Here is a 12,456-nt window from a genome sequence, read left to right as displayed (position 1 = left end):
GTAGGCAGAGAGGCAGGTAGAGGGGGAGGGGGAAGCAGGTTCCCCTCTGAGCAGAGAGCCTGATGTGGGGCTCGACCCCAGGACCCTGAGATCATGACCTGAGCAAAAGGCAGAGGCTTAACCCACTGAGCCACCCAGGTGCCCCATATTTAGTATGTACTTTTTAAAGTAATCTCTATACCCAATGTGGGACTTGAACTCACAACCCCAAGAATAAGAGTCACATGTTCCACTGATTAGGCCAGCCAGGCACTCTAAACCATACATTTAAATTAAAAACTTTTTCCTTATATTCTTTAGCAATATGCCACATAATATTAAATAAAGCCTGTATCTTCAAATTGCTATAGAAGTACAGAACAATCAGATCCAAAGAGGCTGACTTTAAAGGAAAAAACTAAAGTTGGAGCAGCTCTTGAAGTTATCTGATACTTATGTGTTAAACATCTTCAAGCAGAGCTGCTTTGTTTTAGAAAATAACAAAAATGAATAACCAATTTCTATCTCAGAATTCACGTTTAACTGAACAGCCTATCTCTAAAATGCTGACACCAACTAAAAAAAAAATCCCAATGCCAAACTATTAACAGGGTATTCTGTGAAATAATATGTAATTACTGGCGATGTTATAAATGGATTGGGGCAAGTACTACTAAAAGCTAAAACACTATTTTATGAACTTTATTTTGCCAAAAAGAACTTGCTTTGACAGGTTTATGTCCAATAACTCACAGCAAGGTTGACTTTTTCTTCTTATTAAAGTGTTAGAGACTAACTCTTTGGGAAGGCAGCATGTTAATGTAATAAGTTATATACAGTATCCTGTTTTGCTGAAAAACTTGGATTTTACATGTCTACTAAGACAGGATATACTAGAAAAAAGTTCAAGAATGTGGTTTAGAAAAAGGTATAAATTGTGAAAATAGTTTTGCCACTTAAAATTGAAAAAAAAAGTTCAGATTATTTTTTAGTGAGGAGTTGGATTTAAACAATATTATAGGAGCAACTAAAATTAACTATGGTTAGAATAATGTGAAAAACTAGTATAAAGTAAATAAAGGACAGCTACATATGCAAATATCCAGAAAGCATTTCTATATTAACATGTATGATACTTTCCCAACAGGTTACTCTAGGACTGCCCTAAGATTCATTAAACTTATAAACTAGAATAGCCAGCCTGTTTAAAAAGTGTAAACTGACAGCACCACATTTTACTTTAAAAGTCAATCTGGTTTCAAAGAAATACACATATATATATAGTATATTCTAATTCCAAAATGTTTATTTATAATAAACTTCATCAAAACCTAAGAACATTTTGATATAAATTCTGTCTCCTTCTTCCTCACATACATAAATCAGCCAATTTTCATCAAATAAAACTTTGTAAATGTTAAAATTGTATATATTAAAGTCAATTTTTACTTTTCAGATTTAAAAAAGGGAGAAATGGTAGAGAAAAAATGACACTGAACCAAGTTTGTAAGAAGTGCCTCATTATTGATGTATTTTAAAGAAGATATTCTAAATGCCTCTTGGGTTGGAAATATTCTGTGTGTTCAGGCTACCAATGAAATTTTTGCTTTATTTATTTGAAATGAGAATCCTTACTTGCATATATCTGTAGAATCCTGAGTTCCTAAAGCATATAATGAAGAACCAATTCTATTGTAATCATCTGCAGCACCTATGGGAAAAATTTTTAGAATTTAATATATTTATTCACTGATTCAAAAATATTTATTGAGCACCTACTTGGCAAACAATGTGAATGTAAATAACCCAAGTCTGGTGAAGGAAATGACAACAGCTATAATATAATTTGATGAATACTATATTAGACATAGAAACAGACTTCTTTGGGAGCAGGGGAAACAGATGATTCCACCTGAATAAGTCAGGGAAGGATTTACAGACCCTACTGAGTGAGTCAGAACTTGTAGGATAAGCAAACCTTTACCAGGCAAAATGGAGGGGACAGCATGGATAAAGGTCAATGAGACATAAGAGTACAGTATATTCAGACAGCCATCCAGGAAGAAGGTCCTTTAGAGTACAGAAGAGAATGGATAGAGTTGAAGGTGGAAAAATAAACTGGAAGTATCTTGGGGGGAAAAACAGGTTTTTGTAAGACATGATAAAGTTTGGATTTGATATTGTAAGAATGGGTATTAATAAACATTTTATTTTATTTTATTTTATTTTTATTTTTTTAAATATTTTATTTATTTGACAGACAGAGATCACAAGTAGGCAGAGAGGCAGGCAGAGAGAGAGAGGAGGAAGCAGGCTCCTTGCTGAGCAGAGAGCCTGATGCGGGGCTCGATCCCAGGACCTGGAGATCATGACCTGAGCCGAAGGCAGAGGCTTAACCCACTGAGCCACCCAGGCGCCCCAATAAACATTTTAAAATAACATTTAAAAATAACCACTAAGGATTTTTAGATAAAAGTTCTTCTGCCTCAAATAAAGACTAGAAATGGAGACACAGAAGGCAGAGGAACCACCTATGAGATGGTCAGGATCAAGTGAGCAAGAAGAGTGACAGCAGAGAATGACAAAGCTGGAAGATATTTAGGAAACCTAATAGGCAGGATTTACAAACAAGAGACCTGAGGTAGGAGGGAAATATAAGGAGCTTGGGAAGCTAGATGAATGGTGGTAGCACCACTATCCTTGGGTGTTAGGAAGCTAAGTATTCAACTTTAGCACTTTTCCCAGGGCTCACCCCATAGGACAATTTTTTTAGAAAAGATTACTCATTTCAGAAAAAGGATAGTATAGTGCAACAGTTAATTAAGAGCATGGAACTGGAACCAAATTGCTTAGGGTCCAATCCCAATTTACCAGCTATATGGCCTTGACCTTATCACTTAGCCTGTGTATGCCTTACTTTCCTCATCTGTAAATGGGGATAATAATGGTACCAGCTCTGTGCGATCACCTGGACTAAATGAATTAATGAATGTTATTATATAGGCACACAGCAAGTACAGTATTATATAAACGTTTGCTATTATTAACAAAATCCCAGACATGTCTACTCTGTATGGAAATTCCCACTTATGCCAGTAGTATTTTTTACAAGGTTTAATGTGTTTATTCTCTTAAAAGAACAGTAATCCTTACAATGTACTTTCTTATGCTGTACAAAGTTACATTCAACAGACAAGACTGAAATTTGGTGACTCTATTTACTTTTTAAAATTATTAAAAAAAATAAAATAAAATTATTCAAAACAGGGCACCTGGGTGGCTCAGTTGGTTCAGCAACTGCCTTCAGCTTAGGTCCTGATCCTGGAGTCCTGGGATGAGTCCTGCATCTGTCCCTGCTCAGCAGGGGGTCTGCTCTTCCCTCTGACCTTCCCCCCTCATGCTTACTCTCTCATTCTTTCTGCCTCAAATAAATAAGTAAAATCTTTTAAAAAATTCAAAACAAGTCGATTTTGATATCTTTCATAAAGAATCTTTTTTTTTTTTGAAGTGGGCTCCATGCTCAAACTTACAGAAGAGTTGCATGCTTTACTCAACTGAGCCAGCCAGATGTCCCCATAAAGACACTGTGAATACAAACTTCAGACTCTGAATGGTAACTTCTACATGTGAGATTGTTCACTATTATCCTAAAAGTTTAAGTTATAAAAAAAATAACACTTAAAAATAATGCAAAGGTTGGTTTACTGAGGCAGGAATCAAAAATGATTTGTGTTCCGACAAGGATGTCCACTCTTGCCGCTGTGTTCAACATAGTACTAGAAGTCCTAGCAACAGCAATCAGACAACAAAAGAAATAAAAGATATTCAAATTGGCAAAGAAGAAGTCAAACTCTCTCTCTTTGCAGATGACATGATACTTTCTATGGAAAACCCAAAAGACTCCACTCCCAAACTACTAGAACTAATATAGCAATTCAGAGATGTGGCAGGATACAAAATCGATGCACAGAAATCAGTTGCTTTCTTATATACTAATAATGAAAATATAGAAAATGTAGAAAAACTAGAGAATCAATTCCATTTACTATAGCACCAAGAACCATAAGATACCTGGGAATAAACCTAATCAAAGAAGTAAAGGATCTGTACTTGAGGAACTACAGAACACTCATGAAAGAAACTCAAGAAGACATAAAAAGATGGAAAAGCATTCCATGCTCATGGATCGGAAGAAAAAACATTATTAAAATGTCTATATTGCCTAGAGCAATCTATACTTTCAATGCCATCCTGATCAAAATTCCACTGGTATTTTTCAAAGAGCTGGAAATCCTAAAATCTGTATGGAACCAAAAGAGACCCCGAATTGCTAAGGAAATGTTGAAAAAGAAAAACAAAACGGGGGCACCACTTTGCCTGATTTCAAGCTTTACTACAATCACTTCTTGGCCGTTTGGCTAAGACCAAGTGTCAAGCTTTACTGCAAAGCTGTGATCACCAAAACAGCATGGTACTGGCACAAACACAGACACATAGACCAGTGGAACAGAGTAGAGAGCCCAGATATGGACCCTCAATTCTATGGTCAAATAATCTTTCACAAAGAAGGAAAAAATTTACAGTGGAAAGAAGACAGTCTCTTCAATAAATGGTGCTTGGAAAATTGGACAGCTATGTATAGAAGAATGAAACTTGACCATTCTCTTACACCATACACAAAGATAAACTCGAAATGGATAAAAGACCTCAATGTGAGGCAGGAATTCAACAAAATCCTAGAGAACATAGGCAGTAACCTCTTCGACATCAGCCACAGCAACTTCTTTCAAGACATGTCCGCAAAGGAACAAAAGCAAAAATGAACTTTTGGGACTTCATCAAGATCAAAGTTTCTGCACAGCAAAGGAAACAGTCAATAAAATAGAGGTAACCCACGGAATGGGACAAGATATTTGCAAATGACACTACAGACAAAGGGCTGATATCCAAGATCTATAAAGAACTCCTCAAACTCAACACACACAAAACAGATAATTACATGAAAAATGGGCAGAGGACATGAGCAGACACTTCTCCAAAGAAGACATGGCTAACAGACACATGAAAAAATGTTCATCAGCATTAGCCATCAGGGAGATTCAAATTAAAACCACATTGAAATACCACCTTACACCAGTTAGAAGAGCCAAAATCAACAAGACAGTAAACAACATGTGTTGGAGAAGATATGGAAAAAGGGGAACCTCTTAAACTGTTGGTGGGAATGCAAGTTGGTGCAGCCACTTTGGAAAACAGTGTGGAGATTCCTTAAGAAATTAAGGACCCTTTGACCCTGCAATTGCACTACTGGGTATTTACCCCAAAGATACAGACATAGTGAAAAGAAGGGCCATCTGTACTCCAATGTTCATAGCAGCAATAGCCACAGTCGCCAAACTGTGGAAAGAACCAAGATGCCCTTCAAAAGACAAATGGATAAAGAAGATGTGGTCCATATATACAATGGAGTATTATGCCTTCATCAGAAAGGATGAATACCCAACTTTTATATCAACATGGATGGGACTGGAGGAGATTATGCTGAGTGAAATAAGTCAAACAGACAGAGTCAAGTATCATATGGTTTCACTTACTTGTGGAGCATAAGGGATAACACGGAAGACATTGGGAGATGGAGAGAAGTGAGTTGGGGAAAATTGGAGGGGGAAATGAACCATGAGAGACTGTGGACTCTGAGAACCTAAACAAGGGCTTTGGAGGGGAGGGGGCTGGTGGAGTGGGTGAGCCTTGTGGTGGGTATTAAGGAGGGCATGTATTGTGTGGAGCACTGAGTGTGGTGCATGAACAATGTATTTTGGAACACACACAAAAAAATTAAAAATTATTTCTGTTTAATATCAATTACATTAATATTTTATACATAAATTGACCCTAAAGTTATTTTTTAGAGCAAGAAATTCCTGGATCCTAATATCTGGCTCATAGGACACTACCCTCTTTAGCTGTTACATCATTATGTGATCACAGAAAATAAGCAAACTGCCCTGATTTTATATATTACAGTGATGTTGAAAACTTAAAATTTTTCATAGTCTAGGCTAAGTTCATGCATCATGAAAAAATAATTTTTATTTTATAATTCTGTAAAATTGTATGTTATGTAATTAATTATATGTAATAACTATGACTTTGTAAATAGGTTCACAACCATCTTTCTTAAAAGCACCATTCCATTTGGCCCAATAAATAAATTAGAATCACTAATATTTCCTTCAGTTTTCTTTTTTTCTAAGATTTTTATTTATTTATTTGACAGAAAAAGATCACAAGTAGGCAGAGAGGCAGGCAGAGAGAGAGGAAGGGAAGCAGTCCCCACTGAGCAGACAGCCCGATGCGGGGCTTGATCCCAGGACCCTGGGATCATGACCTGAATCGTAGGCAGAGGCTTTAACCCACTGAGCCACCCAGGCACCCCTTTCTTCAGTTTTCTTAACAGATGACAGTCTACCTTTACAGCTCTTTATGTTTCCACAGCATGAATATACACCTCGATTACAGGACTGATTACAGTACACAGTAATTTTTTGCTTTTCGCTTTTATTTCACCTGAAAAAAATTTTTAAGATTTTATTTATTTATTTGAGAGACTGAGCATGAGCAGGGGAGATACAGATAAAGAAGCAAACTCCCCACTGAGCAGGAAGCCTGACATAGGGCTCCATCCCAGGACCCCAGGATCATGACCTGATCTGAAGGCAGATGCTTAACCAACTGAGCCATTGAAGTATCCCTATTTATTTATTTCTTAAAATTTTATTTATTTATTTATTTATTTATTTGGGTTATTTATTTATTTATTTGACAGAGAAAGCAAGAGAGCACAAAGAGCACAAGCAGGGGGAACAGCAGAGGAGAGGGAGAAGGCGGCTCCCTGCCAAGCACCGAACCCTATGTGGGGCTCGATACCAGAACCCTGTGACCATGACCTGAGCCAAAGGCAGATGCTTAACTGACTGAGCTACCCAGGCACCCCCATTTATTTATTTATTTATTTAATGATTTTATTTATTTATTTGACAGACAGAGATCACAAGTAGGCAGAGAGGCAGGCAGAGAGAGAGGAAGGGAAGCAGGCTCCCTGCTGAGCAGAGAACCCGATGCGGGGCTCGATCCCAGGACCCTGGGATCACGACGTGCACCGAAGGCAGAGGCTTTAACCCAGCGAGCCACCGCTTAATTTTAAAAAGATTTATTTATCTGAGAGAGAGAGAGAGAGAGCACAAGTAAGGGGAGGGGCAGAAGGAGAGCCTGATGGAGGAAGGATCCCAGGACACTGAGATTACCACCTTAGCAGAAATCAAGACCTGGCTGCTTCAGTGGCCACAGTGGCTAAACTGTGGAAAGAACCAAGATTCCCTTCAATGGACGAATGGATAAGGAAGATGTGGACTATTATGGACTATTTATTATGCCTCCATCAGAAAGGATGAATACCCAACTTTTGTATCAATATGGACGGGACTGGAAGAGATTATGCTGAGTGAAATAAGTCAAGCAGAGAGAGTCAATTATCATATGGTTTTGATTATTTGTGGAGCATAAGAAATAACATGGAGGACATGGGGAAATAAAGAGGAGAAGGGAGTTGGTGGGAATTGGAGGAGGAGACGAACCATGAGAGACTGTGGACTCTGAAAAACAATCTGAGGGTTTTGGACGGGTGCGGGGTGGGAGGTTGGGTGAGCCTGGTGGTGGGTATTATGGAGGGCACGTATTGCACAGAGCACTGGGTGTGGTGCATAAACAATGAATTCTGGAACACTGAAAAGAAATAAAAAAAAAAAAAAAAAAGAGTTGGCTGCTTAACCAACTGAACCACCCAGGCATCCCTGAACTCTATTACATTTAAACTCCATTGTGTAAGATCACTTACACTTTATCCCAAGAACATAATGTTGGTTTAACATTTGAAAATCAATCAATACAATTAACCATACTAATAGAAAATAGGAAAAATAATATGATTATCTCAACACTGTAACTGCAAAAAGAACATCGGATAAAATTCCAACATTCATTCCTGACTTAAATGAAAAACATTCTCAGAAAACTGGCAATTTTTATTCATTTATTTATTTATTTCAAAACCTAGCAATTTATAGGAGAGTTTCCCCAACCTGATAAACATCTAGGAAAAATCTACACCAAACACCATAATTAATGGTTTAAGAATGAATGCCTTCCCCATAAGATAAGGAAGAAGGCAAAGATGGCTGCTCTTACCACTTCCATCCACACTGTACTGGAGCTACAGGTACAGCTTTGGTATAATGGGGCAAAGAAAATAAATAAATGCAGCCTAAACTGTAAAGAAGTATAACTGTTTCTATCATCAGATGATCATCTATGTAGAAAACGTGAAGGAATCTACAAAATACTTATTGGAACCAATAAGTGAGTTTATTTAGTAAGACAGCCAGATATATGATCAATATAGAAAATACAATGTATTTCTATGTGTTAGCAAAGAACAACTGGAAAAGGGTAAAAAACACGTAATTTACAACAGCAGCAAAAATAATCAGGGATCAATCTAACTAAAGGTATGTAAGATCTGTACAATGAAAGCTATAAAATATTGCTGAGAGACTTTAAGGAAGACCTAAGTAAGTAGAGAAATACACTACATTCATGTATCAGAGAATCAATATTGTCAATCTTCCCCAAATTGACCTACAGATTCTACATAATCCCAATAAAAATCCAGACACCATTTTTGTAGAAAGTGACAAGCTGATTCTAAAATCCATATGAAAATATAAAGAACCTAGAGGAGCCAAAACAACTTTGGTAAAGAAGAATAAAGCTGGAGGACTTACATAAGAAAAGATGTTCAACATTATCAATCATTAGTGAAATGCAAATTAAAATCACACGGAGAGGACTATGAGAACAGCTAAAAGGAAAAAGATTGAGTATCCTTGTTGGAAAAGATGTGGAGCAATTAGAACTCTCACGTACAGCTGGTAGGAACGTAAAATGGTATAATCATTTCATTTTGGGGAGAAAGTTTGGCATTTTCTTAAGAAGTTAATTATACACTTACCACATGATCCAGCCACTCTACTTTTAGGTATTACCCAAGAGAAATGAAAGCACATGTCCATTCAAAGACTTGCGTATAGATGGTTCATGTCAGCTTTATTTATAACAGCCTAAAGCTAGCAATGACCCAAATGTCCACCAACAGCTGAATGGATAAACGACTGTGGTATATCCATATAACAGTATAACACTCAGCAATAAAAAGGAATGACCTCTTGAAACACACAACTCAATGAATCTCAAAATAACTTTGCTGAATTTTAAAGCCAAATAATAAAAAGTACATATGGTATAATTCCATTCATATAAAATTCTAGAAAATGCAAACTAATCTACAGAGACAGAAAGCAGATCAATGGTTGCCTGTGGACAGAGGAAAAGGGAGGGAATACAAAGGGCTGTAAGGAAATTTTTGGTGGTGATGGATATGTTTATTATCTTAATTATAGTGATGATTTAGAAAAAATTTTTAAAAAAGACTTTATTTATTTATTTGACAGACAAAGATCACAAGTAGGCGGAGAGACAGGCAGAGAGAGAGGGGGAAGCAAACTCCCTGCTGAGCAGAGCGCCTGATGCGGGGGCTCCATCCCAGGACTCCGGGATCATGACCCGAGCAGAAGGCAGAAGCTTTAACCCACTGAGCCACCCAGGTACCCAATTTTTTTTTTTTAAGATTTTATTTATTTATTTGACAGAGAGAGCACAAGTAGGCAGAGATGCAGGCAGAGAGAGAGGGGGGAAGCAGGCTCCCCACTGAGCAAAGAGCCTGATGCAGAGCTCAATCCCAGGACCCCGAGATTATGACTCAAGCTGCAGGCAGGGCTCAACCCGCTGAGCCACCCAGATACCCCTGTAGTGATGATTTTACACATATGTCAAAACTTACCAAACTGTATACTTTGAACAATGAAACTTACTGATACCAACTTATACCCCAAGAAAGCTGTTAAAACAGTCTATCTTGAACTTTGAATGAATCTTTTACGTACATGACTTTGTAACATCATATATTTGATCATTTAGAAAATATCATCTCAGCGGAGCCTCCGATAGCTCAGTTGGTAGAATGGAGGACTGTAGAAAATATCGGCTCAATGAGTTATTACACAAATCTTCCAAAATGTTGACAAACTTCATTATATATACAAACAACATCAAAAATACCACATTCACATATGATTATCAATCTCCTCAGAGAAGTCTTCAATTATTGTGAAGTAAGTTCATAAGGATGGATACAAGTTTTCCAAAATTCTAATTATTGCTGGAGAGCTTGACCTTTAACACTGTCAACAAATACTGTCAGTTGTTTTCCTTAAAGTAACAGACTCATTTAATTTTTAAGAAAAGGTCTATCAAATATTCAAATCTGAATAATTATAGTTTGTCAGCTGTTCTCTCAAGTAGAAATGGTGTTTTTGTTTTGTTTTTTAAGATTTTATTTATTTACTGACAGAGAGATACAGAGCACAAGTAAGCAGAGCTGCAGGCAAGAGGGAGAGAGTGAAGCAGGCTCTCTGCTGAGCACAGAGCCTGATGTGGGGTCGATCCGAGGACCCTGGAATCCTGACCTCAGCTGAAGGCAGCTACTTTACCAATTGAGCCACCCAGGCACCCTCTAGAAATGGTGTTTTTTTGGCGGGGGGGTAGGAGGGTAGGGGTGGAAGCAGCTAATTCAGTTGCAACTAAAGGGCTTTTCTAAAGAGACTGTTACACTTCAGTAAGGAATCATAGTGCTTTATGTATACTTTCCATTTCACCATTGAGAATATTAAAAACATGAACTCTAGGGAAGTGCTTATTACAATTAGTAATTTTAACTGCTTTATCAAATATATTCTTTTTTTTTTTTTTTTTAAAGATTTTATTTGACAGAGATCACAAGTAGGCAGAGAGGCAGGCGGGGTGGGGGGGTGGGGCGGAAAGCAGCTCCCTGCTGAGCAGAGAGCCCGATGCATCTCGATCCAGACCCTGAGATCATGACCCGAGCTGAAGGCAGAGGCTTAACCCACTGAGCCACCCAGGCACCCTATCAAAGATATTCTTAACTGAATTTTTCTTTTCTAATTGTAAATGCACTGCAGGAAAGAATATAGTGACTCTTAGCACAATTTCATGCCACCTCCTCAATCTGTGCTAAGGCACCAGTAATTTTATCCACCATGGCTTCTGCTTTATCAGTGTAAATGTTAACATGGTGAAAAATACAAAAAGCACCATGGACTATTAAGAAAATAGTTTTTTGACCTTACAGACTTGCTAAAAATAAAAAGAGCCTTAGGGTCCAGACTTCACAGACCACAGTTTGAGAAACACTGTTCTACATCAAGACTTTTATAAACTCTAAGTAACATAATAACTTTATAATTATTCCATTAAAAAAAAATGTAAGCTTTAGCCACAGAGAAAAACCTTACTTTTGTGGGATCTTGTCATCCTATCAGATTTAGCAGATGCATCCTTAACTCGGTTATGATATTCTAAAAGGAATGTTCGTTCATGCTCAAAGAAATCATCTACATCCTATAGGGCCAAAAGAAAATATAATTTTTCACTTATTTGCTTTAGTGTAATACATAAATCACTTTACCATTATAATAATAAAATATCAGTAAAACAGCACAGCTATCCTCTAATAAGATGTTCTAATGATTTTACCAACAAGTTCAGACTTTATACAGACATGCACTTCTATCTATCCAGGAAGAAATCTGGAATGGTTTTGCAGATGAAAGCTTAGATACTTCCACAATGGTTCATGTTCACATGTTGAACTCTGAAACGTGTTCCTTCCTACTCATATTCTGTGTCTACAGTCCTGCCTCTCCAAGAGATACATTACTGCCAGGGGAAGTAATATATTGCTTTTGAAAAGAAAAAAATTACGAGAGGCAAGTCTCAATCTATTTCTCTTGGTCTACTATGTATTCTATGAGCCATTCCTGAAGGCTGCCAAGCCTTTGTCATTACAGCCCTCTCTGACTGCTTTGGGGAAATATGGCCACACTAGCCTTCTGGAAGCAATTATTTTATCTTTTTTGAAACAAAGCCAGATACACATTAAAAATAAAACTATTCAAAATCCTTTCCTCCTTTCTAAAACAGCAGTCGCTTTTTTGAAAAAGCACCAGCTAAAATGATGTAATTCAAATCCACATTAACAGAACTTGGGAAAGAAAAGTCGGTACTAACAAAGTTTCTTTAAAATTTGTAATTCATGTGTATAAATTTTCTTAACTGTTAAAATGGGGATAAAACTACCCAACTTGTAGGGTTGAAGAGTAAACAAAATATGGATCAACGAACACACTGTAAATGTTCAAAAAATGTTAGTTACTTCTTCACCAAAATCATAATCCACATAGTGGTTTATACTTAATGCTAAGAAAAATGTTCAATATTAATGCA

The 12,456-nt window shown here is 37.1% G+C and overlaps 1 protein-coding gene across 1 annotated transcript in view; it reads right to left on the bottom strand.

Moving 5' to 3' along the window:
* SNX6 (sorting nexin 6) overlaps positions 1-12,456 on the bottom strand; it is a 63,719-nt gene that overhangs the window by 22,210 nt on the left and 29,053 nt on the right. Inside the window, exons 8-9 of the mRNA XM_032871295.1 lie at positions 11,466-11,571; positions 1,615-1,690 (exon numbers count right to left, since the gene is read on the bottom strand). Coding sequence (XP_032727186.1) covers positions 1,615-1,690; positions 11,466-11,571 — 182 coding nt within the window. The remainder of the gene's footprint in view (positions 1-1,614; positions 1,691-11,465; positions 11,572-12,456) is intronic.

Source organism: Lontra canadensis, unplaced genomic scaffold (assembly GCF_010015895.1).
Source record: "Lontra canadensis isolate GAN:19392208 unplaced genomic scaffold, GSC_riverotter_1.0 scaffold42, whole genome shotgun sequence".
Taxonomy (NCBI): domain Eukaryota; kingdom Metazoa; phylum Chordata; class Mammalia; order Carnivora; family Mustelidae; genus Lontra; species Lontra canadensis.
The sequence above is the reverse complement of the archived record's forward strand: the minus strand, read 5'-3'. Positions and strand labels throughout refer to the sequence as shown.